The sequence below is a fragment of the Stegostoma tigrinum genome, chromosome 27 (genome assembly GCF_030684315.1).
Source record: "Stegostoma tigrinum isolate sSteTig4 chromosome 27, sSteTig4.hap1, whole genome shotgun sequence".
In the NCBI taxonomy this organism is placed as follows: domain Eukaryota; kingdom Metazoa; phylum Chordata; class Chondrichthyes; order Orectolobiformes; family Stegostomatidae; genus Stegostoma; species Stegostoma tigrinum.
Window position 1 is genome coordinate 25,406,801 of NC_081380.1, and position 26,777 is coordinate 25,433,577.

Sequence of the window (26,777 nt, forward strand, 5' to 3'; positions counted from 1 at the left end):
ATCCCCTATTCTTGTGGAGCACTATGTAACTACAAAGCAGGTATCTGCTGCTGGCGCTGGCATGTCTACTCCCATTGTTTTGTGTCAGGGTTCCATACCACAGTTAGAAAATTTGCTACCATACTGCAAACCTGACAGCAGGAAAGTTGTGATCAAGGTGACTAAAGTCGCAGGAAGGTGAAACATAAGCAACATTCTGGGGATGCTGGAGATCTGAAATAAAACTGGTGAAACTCAGCAGGTCTAGCAGCATCTGTGGGGAGTAAAACAGAGTTATCATTTAGTGTCAGATATATTATGGAGAAGAGTCATATCAGACTCTAAATGTAACATCGCTGGGCTCAGATGGATTTTGCGTTGGTGGAGTTATCCTTGAAATTTTCAGTCAACATGACAGTGGCACAGTGGTGCAACAGTGCCAGGGACCTGGGTTCCATTCGAGCCTTGCATGACTGTCTGAGTGGAGTTTGCACATGTCTGCGTGGATTTCCCCCGGGTGCTCTGGTTTCCTCCCACAGTTAAAGATACGCAGTTTAGGTGGATTGGCCTTGCCAAATTGCCCCGTAGTTTCCAGGTATGTGCAGGATAGGAATGGTTAGCCTTGGTTAATGTGGCGTTCTGAAGATAGGGTAGGGGCTTAGCTGGGGTGCACTTTGGAGGGTCAGTGTGGCCTCGGTGAGCAGAATGGCTTCTTCCTGCAGTGTAGGGATTCTACAAGAACCCTCATTATTGGAGGAGACCTATCACCTTCCTCTTCCTACAAATGCAGTCCTTTTTGTGGGGTGGTACTGTGTAAAGCTGTTACATAGATATAAGCTATGGAGAAGAGTCATATCAGACTCAGAATGTTATCTCTGTTTCACTCTCTTCAGATGCTGCCAGGCCTGCTGAATTTCTCTGATACTTTGTGTTTTATTTCAAAGGTGGGTGAAATGATTGGCAAAAATTGGAAATTTCCCATAACACAATGATATCAGGCCCTCAGAATGAATGTTGTGAATGCAAGCCTGGCCCCTGGACAGTCCAGTGATTGTAAGGAGGTTGGTCAGGTGGAGCTCATTGGATATGAGTTCCCCGTTTGGGGCTGTTAATCTGGTACAATCAGGGAGCCCTGGCTGACAGATAAGAACAGGAGTGTCAGGCATTCTGCTCACTCTGAGAGCTGGCTGTGAGGGAGCTGAATCAGTGTCAAGGACTCTCCATGTGTAATAGGATGACTTGGTGACAGGTTACTGCTCTGTGGAGGATAACAGCCATGCAGTTTCACTCTTTACAGGCTTTATACCCTATCAGTTTCATTGTCCGGTGACTCTCGACTGTACTCCCACTTTATTCACCCTAGCAGTTTGACATAGTTTAGGAAACCAGCGTGCTTCCTGTTAAGTCCAGAATGCTGGGATAAATTACCAGTTAGTTTCTGATTTCCATACTGATTTGATTTGCCTGACAGCACCACAAACTGTTTGCTGTTCATCTGCAATTGTATCCCATTCAAATTTGAAATCTGCAATGTTATGTTGGGTTTCTGAGCTGGTAATGCCTATTTGGGATTTGACACTTGCCTGACCCAGATAAGTCTCTCCCCATTAAAAAAAAATTACCACTGATATCAGTTAGAGAAGTAGTCCTTCTGCTGAAATCACAGAAACCAGAACCAGGCAGCTGATATGAATTGGGCCAAGGTCGACTTGTTGGAAGACAGATATTGTTCAATTTGTTATCTTTTGACTTCAGAAAAGATGCCATTAAACCAGACACTATCGCCAAAAAGGACATTCTGGAGAAAGCAGATTTCTACGCACTGAACTGGAGAGTTTCTGAAGTTAGAATTGGGACAGACCTTCGGATTTTGTTGTCGTATCTGGTTCAAGAAAGGACTGGAGGTTTTAACCAGAAAACACAGTTTTGCTAGTATTCGATGAAAACCAGCCAAAGATTTTATGTCTATGCCTTTATTACCTCTAGATCATACTATTCCAGGACTCTGCTTCTATCCAGCATGAACTTCAGCCGTCTGCTCATATTCTGATGCATATTATCTTTTTCACGCCCATATCCTAATGTTTTCAAAGTCTCTTTCATTAATCAACACTGGGTCCTGATCTGGCAATTCTAAATTTTGCATCCTTTTGTATAAATCCAACCAAAACAGCGCCTCATCTACCCTATGCCTGGTACCTTCACCAGCTCTACAAACGTTTGATATGTCAGTGTTCCTCAATTTCTTGTGTCTTGCATATCTCTGATTTTAGTTGTACCACCTTTAGCAGCTTTGCCTTTGGCTAGTAAGGCCACAAGCTCTGATTTTCCCACCTTAAAGCTTTCTTGCTACCGTAAAGACATTCCATAAAATCCACATTTTTAGTCGGGCTTTTGCTCATAAATCTTAATACCTCCTCAGGTGTTACTTTTGATAACACTTTTGTGTAGCTCCTTGGGACAATTTTACTGTGATAGAGATTCTCTGTGAATAAAAGTTGCTGTTGTGGCTAGATTTTATCTTCATTTTAATAGCTATTAGTAACATTTTAATCTGACAAGCAGCCATTGCTAAGTTTACAATAAATGTTTATGTTTAATTGCTGTGAAGCGCACACAAGTAACAAAAGAATTCTGCTTAGAATGCTGGGAAGGACCATTTCTTGCTATCATGTACTGAATGCCATATAACAGCATGGAATTAAGTTAACCATTCTGCTGAATTTCCAAAAGCATCAAATTCTTGGCCAATATTTCCTATTACCACATAAATAAAGCTCAATTCATTAATAAAAAATAAGAAAAAGACAGGTAAAGTAGCAAATTTAAGGCCCTGAGTTAAATGCTTGTTTATAACATGCATGGTCATCCCCACTCTGAAATATATGGAGGCATAATCCATTTGCAAGGGACTTATGATGATTTAAAATCAACTATAATTGAAGTGTTAGAAGTGAAACACATGTATTAAGGTTGTATAATTCAAACAGTAGTTGAAAGTAAAACAGTTATTTGTGAAAAAGTAATTATACTTTCTGTTACTGTAGCTCCTAGAGCATTGAGCATAAAAGTGGAATCATAGAATTGTTGAATCCCTACAGTGTGGAAACAGGCCCTTCGGCCCAACAAGTCCACACTGACCCTCAGATGCATCCCAATATAACCCGCCTAATCTACACATCCCTGAATACTACGGGCAATTTAGCTTGGCCAATCTACCTAGCCTACAAATCTTTGGACTGTGAGAGGAAACTGGAGCACCCAGAGGAAACCCACACAGACATGGGGAGAATGAGCAAACTCCTCACAGACAGTCACCCAAGCGTGAAATTGAACCTGGGTCCCTGGCTCTGTGAGGCTTATGCCTCAGTGATACAGAGTATTGGTGAGATCAAATCTTGAAAATTCTGTGCAGTTTTGGATTTCCTTATTTACTGAAGAATGTAAATGGATTGGAGGCAGTTCAGAGGAGGTTTACTAGGCTGATACCTGGAAATGAATTGGTTGTCTTATGAGGATAAGTTGGCCAGGTTGGGCTTGTTTCCACTGGAGTTTAGCAGACTGGGGGTTGACTTCAATAAAGTGTATAAGATGTCTAAATACAATGAAAAAATAAAGAAAAATATCGAGGCATGAGTCATTCTGTATACATTCTAAACCAAAAGGATAAAAAAAATTCAACTATGAAAGAAATCTAAACTAAGGAAACATAATTAGTTAGTAAGAACGGATCAGAAAATCTCAACAAATGAAATGGAGCATGGCACAAGACTATCCACAATTGAGCTGAATATAGTAATACACTGTGCTAAACAAACAGTGTATTCCTGTATCAATTAGATTATAAAACATTGGAGTAGAAGTCTGCCATTCTGCCCATCAATTCTTCTCCACTATTGAATGAGGTCATGACTGATCTGATGATCCTCAACTCCATTTTCTTGTGGAATGGTCTCGCCAAAGTGGACATGTAAAGAGGCATTCCCCTGTGTGTGAATCCAGAACTGTTTTAATAATTGGGCCTACCCTTTTTACAACAACGACGAGGAGAAATCCTTTCTCTCAAAGGGTTGTGCAAAAATCTTGTCTTCAAAAGTGAGGGAAGCAAGGTCATTGAATATTCTTAAGGCAGAGATAGACAGATTCTTATAGGCAAGGAGTCACAGCGTTTTGCAGTTAATGGGAATGTAGATTTCAAAACACAAACAGATTAACGATAATCTTATTGAATGCCAGAGCAGGTATGAGGGGCTAAATGGCCTGGTTCTGCTCCACTTTCATCTATTTGTACGTTTCTACACATGACTGAATGCTGTTGTTGATTATATTATTTCTCTAAACCATTGACGAGGGAGAATGGAACAGTAGACATTATAATTAAATAATTACAGTGACTATAGTGTGATAATGCGGCAATCTTTGACCATATATCATGTACCATTGTCTACTAGTTCATTTTCATTCAATCTCTGTAACTGTGCTGGGAGACTTTATACAGCAGATTTATCAGCAAAACCCTTATTGTGAGGTAAAGCTCACTAATCTGTTAAGAGATAACTGGCTGAGTTGAATTACTTGAAATCTCAAGAGAGATGGGCTGTATCAATTAGCTCTCACAATTTGAAAAGCAGGAGAAAGACAGCAGTACTCTATACAGATATTAACTACAAAGCAACAGCTTATTATGTAGATTGCAAACATTTATTGTTTTATTAGAGCATCTAGTTAGTATCTCTTTCTGTATATGTTATTGCATATTCACCTGACTCAATTAATTTGTTAATTTGAATAAATATAAATTGCTGTCTTTACAATGATGACAAGGTACAGAAAAGGTTAATGTGGAGGCACATGATATGGTCAATACACAAAACAATTAGAATATAATTTTTGGTTTAAATCTTCATCATATAATTAAAAGCTTTGTCATCATTAGGACACTAGTACCATAGTTCTGTTATCATTGTGCCAGTAATCCATTGACTCAAGCTAATAGCTTGGAGTACATATTCAAAACACACTGTGGCAGCTTGTGGATTTCAAGCTCAATTTTTGTAAATGAAATCTGGAAGATAAAACTTGTCCCCTGAAACCATCAATTATGTTAAAACTCAACTACCATTACTGATGTCCTTTATGGAAAGAAATCTGCCACTTTCATCCAACCTAGCCTAATACTGACTTGCAAATTTCACCTTAAGAGTGGTTACGGGTTGGTGACAAACCTTGCCATTGATGATCAAATCCAATGAAAGTACCTAAGCATGAGTCATTTTGTATACAACAAAACTAAAAGGTGAAAACAAACTCAACCGTGCAAGAAATTTAAATGAAAGAAGCCTAATTTCTTCATACAAGCAGATCAGAAAGTATCTACAAATGTAATGGAGCATGGCACAAGATTATCCATAATTGAGCTGACTATGGTAATTCCCAGTACCAAACAGGCAGTCCATTCCCGCATCAATTACACCACAAAACATAGGAGTTGAAGTAGACCATTCTGCCCATTGATTCTGCTCCACCATTCAAAGAGGTCATTACTGACCTGATAATCCTCAACTTCACTTTCTAGTGGAATTATTTGCTGAGCTCCATAGAATGGCAAAACTAATAACTGTTCAATTCATGAAAGCATGTATAACCAAATTCAGCTACAGACATTTTCTTTTCCTGGTAGTTCATGCCAACATACTGGGAAGCACCTAAATTTTCAGTTTCAATTTGGTTTCTCTCCCCAGCATTTACCCTCCTTTCCTGCTTTAACTTTTTCCTGTTCTGTATATAATTAAAAAGGAAATAAACACCGTCAATGTGCAATTTAATGGTGGAGGCACCATGACTGATTACTATCATGTAAACCAGCAGCAGCTCTCTCTCTCTAATGATACAGTGGGACTACGGTGACTTTACCTTTCATTTACCCAATGTTCTCACACAGGTGTTTACTAAATTACATCATTGGATAATAGCTCAGGATCCCACCCCCATATAGCTTTCTGCCTCCTCAGTTGAGGTGTGCTGAAAAGAATTGTAGGAATAAGATTTGAGTTCTGAAGACAGGTCACCGGACTCGAAATGTAAACTCTGCAGATGCAGCCAGGTCTGCTGAGTTTCTCCGGCTATTTCTGTTTTTGTTTATTTGAGTGGCTATTTGGTTTCTTGAATGTCCACATTTCATTCCCTTGAAGCTGATATCAGAATGAAGAGGTGCACTAATTTCTTCTAGAAAATTCAGTACTGTTAATAAGAGGCTCAAGAATTATTTAACAGTGAATATTAATCAACCAGAGTGCCTTATCACATTACATCTCCTAACCATTGGCTAGTTGCTGCTTAATCTTATGTATAAATTGAGGATCAGCAGGTAATCTTCGCACATGAGAAGCTGTTAGCTGAGTGTGTAAACTGATAGCTTATTCTATATTTCATGAACATGTCATGGAGGAAACATATCTGGCAAATGTTGAAGGCATTAAAAAGACAATTCTCCATGGAGGAACTGGCGAGCTACCAAAATTTCTCACAGGATCCAAAGTAAGTTCAACTTAGTGTTCAGTATTTTTTACTGAATATGTAATGGATTTTCAAAGGCCAATGCAATGCAGACAAAATAAATAAATGCAGAATATATGTGAAGATTTGCCTTAACAACGTATTAATATTTTAATTTCCATGTAGTAACATTATTTGATTTAATATAATTTTGGATTGTCTAGGCAACAATCTGTTTTAATAATTCAAATTCATGTTGAATTTTTATAGCTATTCAATTAGAGTTTTCATTTAGAAATTCAAAAGTACTTAAACCCAACATACATGTTCTTTTTTGAAAAAATGTCTTAGACTGGAAAATGGTCAAATCTTATGTAAGTAAGAGAACAGAATGACCATTGGGCTGCTCTCTCACTAGAGACAGCCTCAGGCAAAGGAATTGAACCCACACTCTTAGCATCACTTTGTATTACAAACCACTGCCAATTAACTGAGCGACCTGTCTCCCCAGCTCTAGTTTGCTAAATTACTGAGTGCAAGTATTTTATTGTAACTCTGATGTAAAAAGCAATCCTATTAATTTTAAATATAGAATTAATATACGAAAGCTTGGAAACAATATTTAAATGCCATTTTATGGTTACATAAAAGCTCTTAGCATGATATTTTAACAAAATTGTTAACGCATTTGGAAAAAATGATTGGATAACAACTGCCAACATAGCATCAGAAGTAAATAGGCGCATACTTAAAACCAGTACACTTGCTGGGAACATAGTACTCCCGTATAGGTATATTAATTGCAATATTCATTTACCCAAACTTTTTTGAAATGAAGATAAAAAAAATAACTGGCTTTATTTCTTGTTACAAAGGTGACATTTCATTTTCGGGCTATAAAATGTGACGGAGACCGAACAGTGATCGATGACAGTAAGCAAGTCGGTAGACCAATGGAAATAATTTTTGGCAATATGTTTAAACTGGAAGTTTGGGAAATTTTGCTATCATCTATGCGGATTGGAGAGGTTGCTGAATTCTGGTGTGATGTCATTGTAAGTGCTGCCAGCAGATTAGATTTGAGTGGTGAAGCAGTGAATTGATGTTACAGTGTCTAAAGGAAATGAAGTTCTTTGGTGTTTTGCATTAATCTTTAGATGAGTAATGCTGCTTGTCACAATGCTCCACATCTATTTTTCTGTTTAGTCATTAATTCAGATCCTTAGGCAGGAGTAAGCAGATTAAGCTAAGCTGCCAGCATATGGATACTCTATAGCTGTGAAAGAATGATTTGAAGTCACTTCACACATTGTGGCACTCAAAAAGGTGAATGAGACCATTTTAAAAAATGCATAACAATCGGTACATAGATTATTCCCCCACACCATAAACAAATTTTCAATGATTAAAGTTTGACAAAGTAAATCATTGCCAGAACTTTACACTTAAAATTAATCTGGAATTGCATCCTTAATTTAAATATCCTTAACTTCAGGATTATGCAGTAGGTAACAACTTTTACAAAAGAGTTGTTATAATTAAACTGTGCTGATGCTTATTTGTTTTATTAAATAAACTAGAAGTAATTTAGTCAACATTTGAAAACTGTGTTTTGAAGCTGGTGTCTTGGACAGATAATTCTTCCAAAAGGAGCAAAACAATTCAATGAATAGAATATTATGAAAATACTTCAAACAGGAGCACACAGAGTTGTTCTTTAGGTTCAGCTGACACTTCCCCTTAGCCACTGAGGCCAGGAATGTGACCTTTTATCAGGTTTTCATTACTGCCCTTTATGCTGGCCACCAAGCCTGAAAACATCAAAACCTATGTTTTTATTTTCTCCTCTTTTTGACTGCTCAGAAAGGATGTGTGGCCTTGGTTCATTTCTTGGAGCGGAACAGAAAGTGGATTGGAACAGTGTCACCAAATGATTTCAAGGCAAAATACACTGTAAACCAATGCGTTACAGTATCATTCTTCTGACAAATGTGTGACTCTATCTCTTGTGCTCCTATGATCTGTCCTTTGATACTATTCACAAGTTACAGATACTCTGAAAGAAGAGCAGTGAAATATGAAGCTGACAATTTTATGTTGGGAGTTAGAAACGGGACTCTAAATTGTTTCTGAGCTCTGATCCAGTTCCCTGGGGAAGGAGCCTCTAACTTAGCTTCAAAAGAATATCCCTCCACCCTACCCCAATTGGCATGGAGACAGGCTCACCATTCAATGAAGAATGACCTTGAAACTTGAAGCCCAACCAGATACCTTCCTGTTTAAGACAAGCAGAAGTCTGCAGTACAGGGTGAGTAACTGAGACGGTGCATCAAAATGGATGTGCCCGATACGAGCTGTTCTAAAACTTCAAATAGGAGAAACATACAACAATTTCTGTGTTAAAGAAGCATAGAGCTGGATGAACACAACAGGGTCTAGACCTGAAACGTTAGCCTTCCTGCTCCTCTGATGCTACTTGGCCTGTGTTCATCCAGCTCTACACTTTGTTATCTCAGATTGTCCAGAATCTGCAGTTTGTACTATCACTGAAACAATTTCTGTGTGTTGTGAAGGTTGGGAGAAATCCCTGGACAAGGCTGTTTTTGTCTATACCTGTGCACAGACAGGTATGTGGTCTCTAGGCCTGCCTAGAGTGTTGGTTTGCCAACATGCCAATGGATGCCCATTGTCAGGCTGCCCCCATCTCCAGGTAAACACCACTGTACCCCCTCCCCCTCCCAGTCAGGTTTTGGAAATTGGAGGCCAACCAAAAGTAGCAATCAGTCTTCTTCCAGGAGCTGTTAAGAAAGCCGTTAAATGGCCACCATGGCAGAGTGCCATATAAGTCGATTCTGTTATTTTCAGGTTGATTCTATAACAGTTATCACCTTTAGCAGGACCTGAAAATTCAAGCCACGATGTCAATAACAATACACAGCCAATTAACGACAAAATGTTTGACAGGTTTGATGTGTGAGTATATCAACCTGTGGATTAGTTGGATATGTGGACTTACAGCAGAGATTTCCTTGTTCCTTTGAGGTTAAACTGCAGGAGGAGCTAAGCAGCTGCCAGTTGTTTATGCGAGGAAATAGGCCATTTGCCTGTTGTTGATGCCAGGTCAAAGTACAGCAAAAGAGGAAAGTAACATTTTAAAATGGAGCAAAATTACATGGTAAAATGTAGTGAAAGGTTATGGGAGGAGTAAACTATTTAAAGGGTGAATCACCTTTACCAGAGTTATTTCTAACAGTACATTGTGGGTGGGCTGCTGTGCCTGTTGAATCAGATCGAGGTTATTAGCATCCGAAGCTTCATAAAATGATTACTCATTTTGGCTGTATTCACATTCTGTTTCTCATTGGATATTGCCTGTTGTATGACATTCCATATTAAAATATAAACAACTATATTTTATTGTCAGTGCATCTTCTTTGTGTGAACACAATAACATTGATGGTAACAATGGAGTAGCCCTGAAACCTAGGTTGCTCTTTAAACAGCAAATCTGTGATAGTTAACATGGAACTAGTCTGCAATACGGTAAGTAACAGTTGGAAATAACAATTTGCAAAGGCCTTTCTTGTACACATCTGAGTCGTGGAGTCTATTGTAATCTTTCCTGGGTAAATAAACTTCTTTATCCAAACCAATTTTCTAGTTACTGTTGAGGGTTTCTTTCTCATATCATGCTTTTTGTGACAATGCATCACATGGGTATCATTAGAATGTTAAAAGTGGAATAATTGTTTCTTCCTCCCCACACCCCAACCAACAGCACACTGGTCTGTATCCAACTGTAGCAAAGAGTCTGCGTATGATTGTAGAAGGGAAGGACCCGACAGACTGGCATGTTCATACCTGCGGCCTTGCCAATATGTTTGCCTATCACAGCCTGGGATATGATGATCTGGATGAATTGCAGAAAGAACCTCAGCCACTTATCTTTGTAATGGAGCTGTTAAAGGTAAAGACTGATCTGTTTATTCTTACATCTTAAATCTCAATTCAATACCACTAGTGAAATTATTCCCGCTAGTGGATTGTGTAAGCTTTCTTCTTTTTTCCCACCAAAGGCCTTCTTTATTTCTGTTGTCGATGCTCAGTGTTGTGGCTTATCTAAACCTTCCCAGGTATAAGGAATGGGTGGGCAGGGATGCTTCCCACCACCAGCTCCTTCTCTAACATTAACCAGAAAGATGTTTTCAAGACCAATCATTACAGTGATATCTGCAAAAGCCTGGATGTGAGAGAGGGAGTGAATTTCCCCTCCCGCAGTTGGCTGCACAGCATTCCTGACATCTCAAATCCGGCTCAGGAGATGGTTTAGATTCTCTCTCTGACGAGCTAATTGGAGGCGGGCTTGCCACCCTCTGGAAATAGTGTAGGGACAGACACCGGGGCTGCTGACTGTCAAGATGAGCTCTCTAAAAAGGACTGCCTTTGTGCTCTGGGAGTTTGTCTCAATTATATTAAAAACAGTAAGGCCCTCTAGGACTCATGCCTTACAATCCAGACAAGGCTCATGGCCCATCCATGCTAACTCATAGTGCCTATCCATCCTCTTCATGGTCCTCCATTGCCAAGTTAACTCCCTCTCCCCAGGCCCATGGTTATTTATACATTCCATGTCAACCTCTACACCCTCACTGATGCCCAAAGTCCTGTTGGGTCCCTCAGTCAAATTAGCTTGGTTCATGCCAACCCAGGATTTACCACAAACTCTTCTTTGGTTTTGTACCTTCCACCCATACTTTTCCTAAAGTACAGTTTCTATAGAACACTTGAACCCCATGCCACTAATGTGGCCTCAGAGGGCATTCATTTCCTTCTCCTTCTCAGCCCCATCAGGGTATAAGATTGACTTCTGCCCTTTGTGTGAAGTGAGGCTGATGACTCGGCAAGACTGGGGTGGGATGTCAGGATTCATTCTTACCACTTCAATGTCCTCTTCTTTCCATTTATTGTACATCCATTTCAAGGAACAATTCAATGGTGTTGACTCTAAATTAAAACCTTCTCAAATAAAGGGGTAGGGTGCAAGGTGAGCGATGGTTAGGGTGACACTTGAAGGGCCTGGACAGCAGGAATGTTATTCAGCCATTCCTTTGTGTAGGAGAGCTTTCCTCTTTTTGCCTGAAGGTTTCTATTGCAGGAGGGTCAAAGCATAGTAGTCTTGGGCTCTAGGCCTGGAACGATACTCCATTTTGTTCCCCTTCTTTCTGGTTCCAATCCCTCCATGTGTCCCATACCAAATCCAATTCCCTATAATCTGGATGGAACAATGCAGGTTGGATGCATGGTGACTGTCAAGCGATGGGCAGAATCAGTGTTATGAAAGCTAACTACCCCTGAAATCTTCAGTTACTGAGAAACAATTTGGCAGATGAAAACAATTTCAAATAAATATTTGGTGATTCAGTTAATTAATGAACAAGCTAGTGGTTAAGTTGACAACAGGAACACTCTGAATAGGAAATATGGACAAGAAGAATGTCTATTGGTCCTAAGGTATATGTGAAGTGTGCTAACATAGTCACACAAGTAGATAAGGTGATAAAGAAAGCATATGGCATGTTTGCCTTTATTGGTCAGGGCATTGAGTAGGAAAGTCAGGATGTCACATCACAGTTTTATAAGACTTTGGTTAGGCCACACTTAAGTATTGTGTTTAATTCTGGCTGCCACATCACAGGAAAGATGTGGAGGCTTTGGAGAGGGTGCAAAAGAGGTTTAGTAGGATGTTTCAGAGAAGGCAGGAACTGCAGATGCTGGAGAATCTGAGATAACAGGGTGTAGAGCTGGATGAACACAGCAGGCCAAGCAGCATCAGAGGAGCAGAAGGCTGACGTTTCGGGCCTAGATCCTTCTTCAGAAATGGGGAAGAAATTTCTGATGAAGCATCTAGGCCTGAAACATCAGCCTTCCTGCTCCTCCGATGCTGCTTGGCCTGCTGTGTTCATCCAGCTCTACACCTTGTTATCTTTAGTAGGATGTTGCCTGGATTATGAGCTATAAGGAGAGGCTAGAAAAGCTCGAGTTGTTTTCTCTGGACCAGTGGAGGAGACTTGAGGAGAATCTTTCTCCCAGAGTTCAAATGTCTCATACTAGGGAGCATACATTTAAGGTGAGAGGGGAAATGTTCAAAGGAGATATGAAAGTCAGGTTTTTTCTTATACAGAGTGTGGTAGGAGTCTGGAAAGCACTGCTGAGGTGGTGATGGAGGCAGATACAATGGTGGCATTTAAAGGGCTTTTATATAAATACATGAATATGCAAGGAATTGAGGGATATGCACATGGGAAATCAGAAGGGATTAGTTTAATTTGGAGTTATTTCAGCATATCATGGGTCCAAAGGGCTCGTTCCTGAGCTATACTGTTCTATGTCTGTTGTTACATGAAATACATGCAAATTAAAACTTCCAAGAAGGCAGTTTGCTATTGTAATTACAGTTGCAGCACCCAGTAGTTTATTTAGGTATTTGAATTAATAACAAAAATATTTTCGTGTCTGCTTGCTTTAAAAGTAACCAGCAACCTTTCATTTTAATCGTGTAAAATGCACTTTTTAAAAAAAAATTAGATTGAGTCTCCAAGCTCTTACAAACGAGAAACATGGGCCATGAACGATGACGAGAAACTTAAAGCAGTACCACTTCTCCATGGAACGGGAAACAGACTGTATAAACTCGGCAGGTATCAGGATGCTTTGGCAAAGTATCGCGAGGCAGTCATCTGCTTAAAGAACCTCCAAGTAAAGGTATCTGACCAACTAAAGTGAAACTTTCATTGCTCAGTAGTTGCCATGAATTCTTGTAGTACATTGCTGTGTTCATTTCATGTGATTCCAAAATTACTTTTTACTCATGCATGGGACAGGAATGTTGCTGGCTCGGCTAACATTTCTTGTCCAACTCTAGAATATTTAATCTCTATGGAACTGTGGTTTGGTATGACTGATTGGCCCGCCTCAGTAATTTCAGAGAGCCTTTAAAAGTCAACCACATTGCTGTGGATCTGGAGTCTATATGTAGATTAAATCAGGAAAGGATGGTACATTGCCTTCCTTAAGGGGCGTAAATGAATCAAATAGGATTTAATCAGTAGTAGTTTAATGGTCATGATTAGACCAGCTTTTAATTCCAGATTCATGAATTGAACTGAAAATTTCGTCAGATACCATTAGAAATTTGAGCTCATGTCCTCAGATCATTAGCCTGAGCCACTTGGTCATCTGCTCAGTAGTGATATTGATGGTTATGTTTGTTAAATCTCAAGCTCTAATGGCAATATTTAAGTATTAGTTTTAGTTACTGAGATTGAGAAGCTCAAGAGACTTCAATCTAAAGAAATTTTTTGATTAGTGATACCAATATTCAAACAGCCTTGGTGCAGCACTCCTCTGATTCACACCGTGAACTATCTCTTTCTGCACCTCTGCTAGAGGCTATTTTAGACACTGATCTCTGCTGCTGTTACATAAATCCGTGGTCTGTGATGAAAGATACATGGGCAAGTGGAACTGCTATTAATGCATTGTCAGTGCTGAATGCCTGCGTACTATTATGAAATTGCTTGGCTTCTTGCCGCAAATGTGTAGATAACCAAAACTGACTCTACACAGATAACAGGTAACAAACAGGTTTAGACATGTTAAGTGAGTGGGCAAGAACAAAGCAGATGGATTATGGTGTGGATTAGTGTAAGGTTATCTGTACTGTAGGAGAAATTGCATATTTCTTATGAAGTGAGAGATAGAAAAATATTGACGTCCAAAGGGACCTGAGTGCACTTGTTCACTTTTGGCCCCCTTACCAAAGGAAGAATATACCCACCACGGATGGAGCTGAGGTTCACTGGGGTAGTTCTTGGGTTGAGCAGTCTGTCCAATGAGAAGAGGTTTAGGAGACTTGGCCTGTATTCTTTGGAATTTTTGGTGGTGAAAGATCATCTTGTTGAAACTTGTTGAAGGGCTAGACAGGATAGACATTGAAAGGCTATTTCCTCTGTTGAGGTAGCTGGGGTTATATAGAATTAGGGGACACAATTTCACATTAGTGGGTAAGCTATTTAAAATTGAGGTGAAGAGGATTTGCTTGATTCAGAGACTGGTGAATTTTTGGAATTCTATACTGAGGAGGGCTTTGGAACCTCCTGAAAACCCAGGGATAGTGCAGGGAAAAGGTGTTGAGACAATTGTCAGCCAAGTCCTAGTATGGTGGAACAGGCATAAGATGTGAGATGTGATGGAAGGTGCCAATCCAACAGTAGGTCACAAGTCCCAGGCATTTAAAGAAAAGTTCTCAGATTGTGGGCATGCTGACAAGGCAGTGTTTTACCGCATTGCTGAGCTGCCCTTGTAATGTGAGAATGTGTCTTTCCCTCAGTACCGGTGGTCCTTGTGTTTGAGATGCTCGTCATATGGCAATAGGTAGATTCCCAGGATTTTGACCCAGTGACAATGATGGACTGGCAAAATATTTCCAAGCCAGGGTGATGTGTGGTTTGGTGGTGATGACAAACCTAAGTAGCTGCTGGACCTGCCTGACTTGAAAGTGTCTGAAAATGTTAATCCATAAGCATCCCCTCCTATGATGATATTTGTATAGACTTATGGGATGCACAGCATGGGAAAATTTGAAAGGAGTGAATTCCAACATTTGGTCTTCCCCTAATCTCTGTAACCATGTCCATCACATGAATGTACCCCAGAGCTGGCTGGTAAAATGCAATAAATATATCTTGTTAACAACAATAGATGCTGCCAGTGAGACCAGGAACTGTTTTTTCCTGTACCACAGTAGACTAAGCAGACAGTATGGTTTCCCACTCTTAAAGAGGTAGCAGCAACCTTCATCATGAGCAATTAACACAGTGGAGTGAGCTGGCATGCTGTTACAACACTGCCCTTCCAGATGTTGGTAGGTGGTTTTGGTTGAGCTAAGTTTGATTGAGAAAATTACTATGCATGAGGACTTACCTTTTCCAGCTTTTATTGTAAAAGTGGAGTGTCTTCTAGAAGTTCTGAATTTCAAGCCATGTGCTTAGCATAATGTAATTCGTAAAGTGAGGTATTGGATAAAGTAATACATTGTGGTATAAAATAATATAATAATTAGGTGATAATTACAAATTATTATAATTGTGAAGTCTTTGGTAGTCTTGGAGGACAATTATGTTGTAACATATTGAGTGTTCAATGAAGTAGATAAGACAACAGAGTAGGAGTGAGACTGATCTTACAACACAGAGCTTGCTCATTCAAATTCCACTATGGCAAGTTGTGAAATTTAATTTGATAAATTGTGGGCTAGCATGAAAAAAATCACAAATATTGCAATGCTCAACTTGCCTTACCCCATCACCACTCACTGTGAGTTACATGTGACTGAAGTATATGTCAGATGGCTAATGTCTAAAGTCCTCTGAGGCCATCAAGTGAGACACCTGACTGCGCAACCAATTGTAAAGATTTGCCACTAACTAAGGATGAGCGTGAAATGAAATGTGGTTTTTCAATGGCACTCACGTGCTTAGGATATAAAAGAATAAGTCATACAGATAGCAGACATTTTCACAGTTAGAGTTGGCAATCTGCTGACATTTTTAAACATAAATATGCTTCTTAATGGTTTTGGGTTTGAGGTTTTGATGGAAACTGCTTTTGGTGATGAAATATTTGCAAGTTAAATATAGCTAGACTTTACAAAAGGCTGCTTCATGTATTTGTCACTGCAAACATCTAGAACCTAGTAAACGTGGATCCTGTGATATTGCCCATCAAACTGACACTGGCTCTGCCCACCCTGTGTACTGTTCCCGACATTTTCCGGTAGCATTCACATTTATACACAGGAGGTGATAGTAGGAATTGCAGCTCACGGTGGGCACCATCTGCACCAGGCCCCGTCCGGTCACCAGATGTCCCACCGAGAGCCTTCGTATCTCCTTCTACCTTACAGCACACTGACAGCCCATTTCCACCCATTCACCTTCCCATCATATTGAACTTCACATCCAACTGTCATCCTTGCCCCTTGAACCCCATAATCATGCCAATCCTGCTTCTGTCTGCTCTCCTGCAGAGACCATAGTGCTGGTCACAGTCACTGATCATCCTCATCCGCATAACCTGCCACACCCTTTGATGTGGCTTCAGATAACCCCCTCATTCACCTTAGGTATCCCTCATCACCATCCTTGTCCCCCCTCTCCACAGATACCTCTGACTCCCCCCACCTCCAGCTATGACTCCCCTACCCTTTCTGGCAGGGATCTGTCCCAGTTACCCCTACCGGACCACAACTTGGAGCCTCCCGAATGATTAACAAATCGACAGCCAGGTCTGTGTTGTCCCCACACATCTGGCTTACTCCAACAAGAAATCGCTAGTCATGAATGAGCAGACCCCGACCGCTGTGTTTGCAGCTCCTCGACTAACGCTATGTGATTCCTTGACTGCTGCTGTTGGAACTGCAGGACTGAGCACTGCCCAGCCCCCAGGCTGAACTGGGACCATTTCCCTGACCATGCACATCCCAAGTGGGTGACAGACAATGGCCAAGCTGCTGGACTGTGTGCGGAATCAGCATGTGACTGGCGTGCCTGACACAGCTGGATGAGGATTAGCTGTAACCACTTTCTGATGGAACCATTCGGTCAAATGAACATGCAGTGTGTTTACCATGCAGGCAGCTAACAGACAATGTCAGAGTAAAAGTAATCCCTTGGTGTTCCATGTGGCAAGTTAACATTACTCACCACCTCCCATTGACATATACTTACTGACAAACAGGACAAGCTGCCTGAGTGCCCGTGCTAAAGAAAAAAGTACCTTGATAGGGCAGTATGGATAGCCTTTGGTTCTGGCTGAATTGCCAGTGCATAGTTCAAAAAAGGCAAGGCAAGGGTGCTGTGAGCATGTAGGGTGGTACAAAATGAACGGCTGCTAAGCGAGCAAGTGAGCAGCCCCAAGGTGTATCCACCAGGGGCCCAGTCTATGCATATGACGTTCCCCTGCTGCAGCCTTTCAATGCTAGTATCCAGTGCTCCCAACAAGCAGTATGCAAGTATATTGCAGAGGGGCCATGATGATTGTGATGTGTTGGCACAAATGAGATGCCAATGTCTGTTGCCAAGTACTTGCTCTGGTTTCCATGTTGAGTTTGCTTGACATCTAGCTTGTTCAATGAATGTGATAAGATAGAAAGCTAAACGATGGGTTGAGTAGGACCATCAACAAATTGTTTTAGAAGAATCCCCTTTAATTAGCAACTCGACACTGCCTAGTGAGAAATGTGTCAAAAGCATGAAAGATGAAATGGAATGTTCCCAATGCAGAGATGTGTCTTGCTGGACTTCTTGTTCAGTTCTGCCTCAAATATTGCCAGAGACCACATTTCTCAGACCTCTATAAATGCCTTCCTACAGTGTTCATACACTAGCAATGCACATCAAATGACATGCTTTGAATGCATTAACAACTGATTCAATGCTGAATTGTGTATTGCACAAACTGTACACGTCAGCTACTGTGTCACATATTATAAGGGTCAACATGTAATCTGCCAGATGAAGAAGGGATAATGCTACCTTTAGATTACGTGGTTACTAAGGCACCCAGGGTTAAGCATTTGATTCCTGGATAACTTTAGCTTTAGTAATTCTTTGTCGCCTGTATTTTTCAATTCATTTTACATCAGACCATAGAGGAAGTGTCAAATGGAAATGTGACTTTTCAATTTTATCTAGAAAATGTGTCACGTTGATTCACATTTCCTGGTAGCCAATAATATTATAGAGTTGTTAGCACCTGTGGAAAGGTGCAATCAAACTATTCCACGATAACTCTCCACCCCACTTACTTTGTTGTGTTATTTTTCCCTTTTCTGAAATCCCAAACATTACACATCCCCCATGATTTAAAACATTATTACTTGAGACAAAATGTTGGAGAATAACTTCTGTCTTTAATGTTAGCAAAAGCCCTGGGAAATTGAATGGCTCAAACTGGAGAAGATGATAGTCACATTAGTTCTCAATTACTGCCAATGCCTTTTGAAAATGGAAGAATACTATGAAGTGTTGGAGCAAACAACAGATATCCTCAACAATCATCCAGGTATGGGCAAATCACCAAGTTAAATTACAGAAGCTTGCTGTTCAACTTTGCAGTAAATTTGTTTTCGTAAAAATACTTAACGTTTAAAACTTGCAATGGTGAACTCATAAAATTGCAAAACATTTTTCTCCCGATTGCATTATGTTCACTCTTAAGACAATGATCGAATGTCTGTGCTCTGTGAGCATTCAAGGAGAGTTTTGTAAATGTTGCCATTGTTCCAGAGTACCATTGGTCTTCTCTCATCAGAGAGATATAACTAGTGGTGAATTTAACTTGAGCTTCACCATGCTTCAATGGGAGAGCTTCAAAAACAGAATTCCTCTTGGTAACCTCAGGCAGTACAGGAATTATCCCAACAGTGGAGTTGGGATTGGAAATTTACCATCAAGACCCAATTTCCACAAAATCTGAATCCTAAGCTTCTTTCCACATACCCTTGCAGAAAGTGTGCCAAAGTGAAGAACATTGCTTCCTGCCATTAATACTGACCTTCAAGAAACATGTTTATTTATAACAGCAGAAATTTATCACATACGGTACATTGAAATATCAATGATTTTTATCTAAGCCACACTAATTAAACTGTGATAATAGATATTGCACTTGTAAGATTATGGGATGTGCAATTGTCAACTCCCTTTAAACAATCAGATTACACAAGGAAGCCCATCATAATTTTAACTCAGAACTTTGACCCTTGAGATCCAAGTAACCACTGTCCCTCAAAGTGCCATGCAGTGGAGAATGTAAGAATAGAAGGATGGAGCAAATGAATCCACTTCAAGCATGATGGGCCGAATGGCCTCTTTCAATACCATGATAGCTCTTGATACTGTGAATGTGTGGCTGGAGAGATGGTGCATGAGGGCAAGCTATAGATTTCTAAGGCGTTGGGAGCATTTCTGGGGGTGATGGGATCTGTACAAGTTACATGGCTTACATCTGTACAGGAATGGGTCTAACATTCTTGTGGGTTGTTTACGAATGTTGTTGGGGTGGATTTAAACTAGATTGGCAGGGGGGGGTGTTGGACCCTGAAAGTGGTTTAAAGGTGAGAGAAGCTGAGATGGCAATAGTATTAAACATGAAAATTTGAAGCTACAGCACAGAAGAAATGTAGCCTTGATAAGAAAGAGTTGAGTTTAACAACACTACATGTAATATATTTTAATGAAAGGTGTCTGACTTTAAGACAGATGAGCTGAGGTACACATAGATGTATGGGAATATGACATCACAGCTTTGACTGAGACTTGGCTGAAAGATGGACAGCATTGGCAGCTCAACAGTTTTGGTTATAGGGTAACCTGGCTAAATCCATAGATCTGGATGGGATGTAATCCCAGCTGTTGAGAGGCAATGTGAAGGGCCTTGGCTGTGAGTTTCAAAATCTCTCTGGTAACAGGAGTCAGATGCCAGCGCATAGGAGGACTGTTGATGTTGTGCTGTAATTAAAATGGAGAGAGCATAATCAAGATGATCACCCATGACACTAAAATTAGTAGCGTGGTAAATAAATGAGTAGGATAGCCATAAACTGCAGGAGGGTATCAATGGACTACTCAGGTGGATAGAACAGTAACAAATAGAATTTAACCCAGAAAAATGTGAAGCAATGCCAGCATTCCCTCTACTTTTCTTCCTTGCTGCACAGGCCTTTGAGGTCCATGTACAGCAGTGACTTCTGGAATCAGAAGGCAATGATGTGATTGGCATGCCAATGATGATCACTGTGTGTAGAACGTTGGAGTTGGTGCACACTTTGGGTAATCCATTTCAGGAGGGCCAACAAGACCAGAAATTACATCATGACTGGTGAGAGCCATGAAAGTACTGGATATCAGATGGACTTTGCTGGGCCTATTCACAGATCCCTGAAGGTACCAGGGCAGGTTACTATAGTAGTTAAGAAGGTATATTGTGCCTTTATAAACAGAGGTATAACATATAACAGCAGAGTCTCTAAGCACAACTGCATAAAGCACTGTTTAGGATGCAACTAGAGTACCATGTGCACTTCTGGTCACCATGTTACAGGAAGGATGTGATTGTACGGCAGGGTGCAGAGAAGATTTATCAGCATGTTGCCTTGATGGAGGATCTGAGCTGAAGGAAAACATTGGATAGACTGGGTTTGTTTTCCATAGAGCAGTAAAGGTTGAGGCAGGACCTCACAGAGATGTATACGTTTCTGAAAACCATAGGTAGACTGGGTAGGAAGATACTTTTAAAGTTAGTAGAGGCGTCAATAACCTGGGGGTATAGATTTGAGGTAAAAGATAGAAGGGAGAGTTGAGAACAATTTTTTCACTGAGAGTTGTGGAAGTCACCGTCTCAAAGGATGCTTGAGTTGGAAACTCATATAACATTTAAGTAGTATTTAGATATTCCCTTGTGTTACCATTGCCTTGAGGGGTATGTACCAAATATTTGAACATGGGATAAGTGAAGTCAGGCCTTTGTAGATTGATGCAGACACATTGGACGAATTAGTCTTCTTCTCTACTGTAAATCTATGAGTAACCAGCCAGATTTCAGATGAATCACAAGAGTAACTGATCAAGTTTGTCACAAAACCATGTTTAAGACAACCAACTGTTAGCACAATTCCTTCTTAGCCCCAAATCTTCTACCAATTAGAACAACAATGGCTGTAAGTTCTGTTAAACATTATAACCTCCAAGTTCCCCAACAAGAAACATGCCATCTTGAAAAAATGCAAGAAACATAGAGAGGATGAGAAGCACACTGAAGGAAAAAATGACTCAAAGGAAAAAGGAAGAGCAAACAACAAGGAGAACAAGAGTCAGACATACAGAGAGATGAATGACAATTCATGCATACAAAGTGATGAACACAAAATGACTACATTTGTGAGCATAAAACAGACACCTCCTCCCTCACCCCCATCCCAGGCCCTAAGATGACATTCCACATCAAGCAGAGGTTCACCTGCACATCTGCCAATGTGGTATACTGCATCCACTGTACCCGGTGCGGCTTCCTCTACATTGGGGAAACCAAGCGGAGGCTTGGGGACCGCTTTGCAGAACACCTCCGCTCAGTTCGCAACAAACAACTGCACCTCCCAGTCGCAAACCATTTCCACTCCTCCTCCCATTCTCTTGATGACATGTCCATCATGGGCCTCCTGCACTGCCACAATGATGCCACCCGAAGGTTGCAGGAATAGCAACTCATATTCCGCCTGGGAACCCTGCAGCCATATGGTATCAATGTGGACTTCACCAGTTTCAAAATCTCCACATCCCCTACTGCATCCCTAAACCAGCCCAGTTCATCCCCTCCCCCCCACTGCACCACACAACCAGCCCAGCTCTTCCCCCCCCCACCCACTGCATCCCAAAACCAGTCCAACCTGTCTCTGCCTCCCTAACCGGTTCTTCCTCTCACCCATCCCTTCCTCCCACCCCAAGCCGCACCCCCCGCTACCTACTAACCTCATCCCACCTCCTTGACCTGTCCGTCTTCCCTGGACTGACCTATCCCCTCCCTACCTCCCCACCTACACTCTCTCCACCTATCTTCTTTACTCTCCATCTTCGGTCCGCCTCCCCCTCTCTCCCTATTTATTCCAGTTCCCTCTCCCCAACCCTCTCTCTGATGAAGGGTCCAGGCCCGAAACGTCAGCTTTTGTGCTCCTGAGATGCTGCTTGGCCTGCTGTGTTCATCCAGCCTCACATTTTATTATCTTGGAATCTCCAGCATCTGCAGTTCCCATTATCTCCAACATAAACACAGTTGTCTTAATTCTATCTCCAAGCATTGCTAATGGAGGACATTGTGCACATCTTATTTTTCAGTCTTCCTTGTTTGATTTGCCTAAAACAGTGTCGGAAATGTAGCTGATCCTCAATATTTACCAAGTCTAAAATGAAATTTTCTTGAATCACTATCTTCCTTTAACAGGTAACATAAAAGCCTACTTTCTAAGGGGAAAAGCTCACGCAGAGGTATGGAACAAAGCAGAGGCCACAGCAGACTTTGAAAAGGTTTTAGAATATGACAGTGGAATGACCAAAGCAGTGAGAAAAGAACTACAGATCCTTGACTCCAGAATGAGAGATAAGGAGGAAGAAGAGAAGCTGCAATTTAAGCGAATGTTTCACAAATGAATTTGGTGTATCCGTAAGCAACAAATGATTATAATGTAATCAATAAGATATCACAGATAGTAGTTTACGTGTTTTTGGGGTAGATTTTCCTCAATGGGCACTGCTTTGTCTTGTGTAAGATAATTTTAAAACATGGTGAGCTAACGTAAATGTAACAGTAAAGTTTGTATGCAGTAAATTGAAAGAAATTACAGAGCAAAGTGTAACTGATAAGAACTATAGCAGACAAGAATGTCTGGGTTACTTTACGCACATGGCAAGGGATCACCACAATGGTTTGTGTAAATTGCTCCATAAGGTCCTTCAAATCAGACTTCAGTCTTTGAGAAAGTAAATAGAATCTGCAGTACATTAATGTTATTCAGAAAACTCCATCTGATAACTATGTGAAAAGCATTCATCCACATGTCTCCATTGCATTTAATGGGTTTTTTAATTTGACATCTTGCTATGAAACATAAAAGCATAGAAAATAGAAGCAGGAGTAGGGCATTCGGCCCCTTAAGCCTGCTCTGCCATTCATTATGATCATAGCTGATCATCCAACTCAATAGCCTGTTCCTGCTTTGTCTCCCATATCCTTTGATCCCTTCAACTCCAAATGCTATATCCAACTCCTTCTTGAAATCATACAATGTTGTGGCTTTGCACTGCTTTCCATTGGCTCACCACTCTCTAGGTCAAGAAATTTCTCCTCATCTCATTCCCAAATGGTTATCCGGTATCCTTTGAATGTGACCACTGGCTGCGTGCATTCCTGCCAGTGAGCACATTCTTCCTGCATTTACCCTCTCCAGTCTTTTTCGCATTTTATAGCTTTCTATGAGATCACCCCCTTATTCTTCTGAACTCCAGTGAATAAAATCTTAACCCATCCAACTACATCAGTCCTGCTATTAAAAGCATCAATGTGGTAAACCTTACATCATTTCCACTATAAACAGAACATCTTTCCTCAGACCTATGAAGTTCAGATGATCACAGTAAGACACAAGGAGCGGAAATGATTGGGAAAATACACCATCCCATCATCTGATGAATAGAAGGTGCTCAGTACCAGGTTGAATCTGGGATTCTGAGTTTATTTCAATTAACTCAAAGTTGATACTTCTCTAAACTTTAATTTCTTTAACAGGTAACGTAAAAATCTACTTTCTAAGGGGGAAAGCTTACGCAGAGGTATGGAACAAAGCAGAAACAACAGCAGACTTTCCCCTTCTCAAAACTTTAATTGTCTGTCATCTTAATCCAATTATCCAGGTAATACAGAATACGAGATACATTTAAATGTATTCTAAACTAAAAAATCTTAGCCAGATGTATGAATTTTACCGGATTGAAATTATATAGTCTCTTGATATATGAAGAGGGCTAAAAAATGCAAATTTGTAGAATAATGCTCATGCGTAACCAGGTTACTTCATGGGATTTGTAGGAAATTCTCCACTTTGAATAATGGTATGAGCTGAGTTTAATTCTGTCAATTGTCTGTGTCTTTATAAACCTTACAGAAGCAAATAGACTTGAACATTAAAATCCTCAATCAACCCATGAGGAGTTTTTGCATGCTCTGCCTTCATGGAAGTCACAATATTGTTATTTAATTAGTTTTAAAAGCATAGGTCATGTGGTTAACAGAAACAATTCAGACCTAAGAATCACATTCTGCGACATGTGCATAAAACAGAGAAAACACACCTTATTGACACACCTCTTTGATGAAGGGTCTAGGCCCGAAACGTCAGCTTTTGTGCTCCTGAGATGCTGCTGGGCCTGCTGTGTTCATCCAGCCTCACATTTTATTATTGAGAAGAAGGAATGTTTAACCACTCTGAAATGAAATGTCTGACTCTGGTCAAGCCTTGCAGGCCAAGTCAAATGTGGCATTCAATAACGACCAATCCATGGTCAAGTAACTGCTGCTGAGGTTATATGATCCCAAATGGAAAAAGAAGATACTTGTGACCAATGTCACAGGAGATCAACAAAGATTATTGTTCACATTTAAACTGGCTGATGTCTGAAAAGATAAATAGTGTATGTTTGCACGATTACCTTCCAATTACTATGGGAATGAAGCCTGCTTTTATTTGAGGTTTTTGTGCCTATAAAAGCAGGTGCATTCTCTATGTGCAGTAAAAAATGTCTACTTTATTTATTTAACTTTGTTTATTACAGTAGAGCTATTTCAGTTCAGAAAATAAACAAGGACATATTCCTTAGAGCTGTCAGGACTGTGCGTTTACTGTATTAGTTTGTACCTATTGGCAATGTAATGTGGGAAGTTCTTCATTTACACTCAGAGTGATATCAAATAATAAATGTATCTGTTGGTGAGCTGGATCAAGGAATAATTTCATTTCATGATTAGGATCTATGGTGTGTAACAAAACAATTCAAACAAATGTGACAAGTGGCTCTTTGAAATGATTTTGAGTTACAGTAAAACTAAGAATGTGATAGAAAGATACAGTTGCTACAATGAAAGGTTAATGTAAAAATCTGAGGTTTGGAGCATTTTAATATTGTTTGGTGATAGACATATCTACCAGCATTTCTCATTTTTAAATTACAAATTTATCCAGTGAAATGCACAAACAGTGTGTTTTTCCAAACTGCAGGCTGCATTCACATTTAGAACATAGAACATAGAACATAGAACAGTACAGCACAGAACAGGCCCTTCAGCCCACAATGTTGTGCCGACCATTGATCCTCATGGATGCACCCTCAAATTTCTGTGACCATATGCATGTCCAGCAGTCTCTTAAATGACCCCAATGACCTTGCTTCCACAACTGCTGCTGGCAACGCATTCCATGCTCTCACAACTCTCTGCGTAAAGAACCTGCCTCTGACATCCCCTCTATACTTTCCACCAACCAGCTTAAAACTATGACCCCTCGTGCTAGCCATTTCTGCCCTGGGAAATAGTCTCTGGCTATCGACTCTATCTATGCCTCTCATTATCTTGTATACCTCAATTAGGTCCCCTCTCCTCCTCCTTTTCTCCAATGAAAAGAGACCGAGCTCAGTCAACCTCTCTTCATAAGATAAGCCCACCAGTCCAGGCAGCATCCTGGTAAACCTCCTCTGAACCCTCTCCAAAGCATCCACATCTTTCCTATAATAGGGCGCCCAGAACTGGACGCAGTATTCCAAGTGCGGTCTAACCAAAGTTTTATAGAGCTGCAACAAGATCTCACGACTCTTAAACTCAATCCCCCTGTTAATGAAAGCCAAAACACCATATGCTTTCTTAACAACCCTGTCCACTTGGGTGGCCATTTTAAGGGATCTATGTATCTGCACACCAAGATCCCTCTGTTCCTCCACGCTGCCAAGAATCCTATCCTTAATCCTGTACTCAGCTTTCAAATTCGACCTTCCAAAATGCATCACCTCGCATTTATCCAGGTTGAACTCCATCTGCCACCTCTCAGCCCATCTCTGCATCCTGTCAATGTCCCGCTGCAGCCTACAACAGCCCTCTACACTGTCAACGACACCTCCGACCTTTGTGTCGTCTGCAAACTTGCTGACCCATCCTTCAATTCCCTCGTCCAAGTCATTAATAAAAATTACAAACAGTAGAGGCCCAAGGACAGAGCCCTGTGGAACCCCACTCACCACTGACTTCCAGGCAGAATATTTTCCTTCTACTACCACTCGCTGTCTTCTGTTGGCCAGCCAATTCTGTATCCAAGCAGCTAAGTTCCCCTGTATCCCATTCCTCCTGACCTTCTGAATGAGCCTTCCATGGGGAACCTTATCAAATGCCTTACTGAAGTCCATATACACCACATCCACAGCTTGACCCTCATCAACCTTACTAGTCACATCCTCAAAAAATTCGATAAGGTTTGTAAGGCATGACCTACCCGTCACAAAGCCGTGTTGACTATATTTGATCAAGCCATGCTCTTCCAGATGGTCATAAATCTTATCCCTCAGAATCCTTTCTAACACCTTGCAGACGACAGACGTGAGACTTACCGGTCTATAATTGCCGGGGATTTCCTTATTTCCTTTCTTGAAGAG

At 40.7% G+C, this 26,777-nt stretch overlaps 2 protein-coding genes across 7 annotated transcripts in view; both read left to right on the plus strand.

Moving 5' to 3' along the window:
- The window catches only part of LOC125464714 (uncharacterized), a 49,690-nt gene extending 43,678 nt beyond the window's left edge, over positions 1–6,012 (plus strand). For all 3 annotated transcript variants that reach the window (XM_048557447.2, XM_048557446.2, XM_048557449.2), the window contains one exon: positions 1,735–6,012. In XM_048557447.2, coding sequence (XP_048413404.2) covers positions 1,735–1,912 — 178 coding nt within the window. In that variant the 3' untranslated portion in view covers positions 1,913–6,012. The remainder of the gene's footprint in view (positions 1–1,734) is intronic.
- A 305-nt stretch (positions 6,013–6,317) lies between these two features.
- On the plus strand, positions 6,318–25,073 carry aipl1 (aryl hydrocarbon receptor interacting protein-like 1). Of its 4 annotated transcripts, XM_048557612.2 has the most exons (7): positions 6,323–6,516; positions 7,350–7,529; positions 10,253–10,441; positions 13,060–13,236; positions 18,456–18,597; positions 22,531–22,749; positions 23,872–25,073. In XM_048557612.2, the coding sequence occupies exons 1-6, from the start codon at positions 6,421–6,423 to the stop codon at positions 22,734–22,736; spliced, it is 990 nt and encodes a 329-aa protein (XP_048413569.2). In that variant the 5' UTR covers positions 6,323–6,420; the 3' UTR covers positions 22,737–22,749; positions 23,872–25,073. The 4 variants fall into 4 exon arrangements, with proteins under 4 accessions (XP_048413570.2, XP_059511351.1, XP_048413569.2 ...); XM_048557611.2 differs by having other exon boundaries at positions 6,327–6,516; positions 22,531–25,073; XM_048557613.2 differs by lacking the exon at positions 13,060–13,236 and having other exon boundaries at positions 6,318–6,516; positions 22,531–25,073.
- The last annotated feature ends 1,704 nt before the right edge of the window (positions 25,074–26,777 follow it).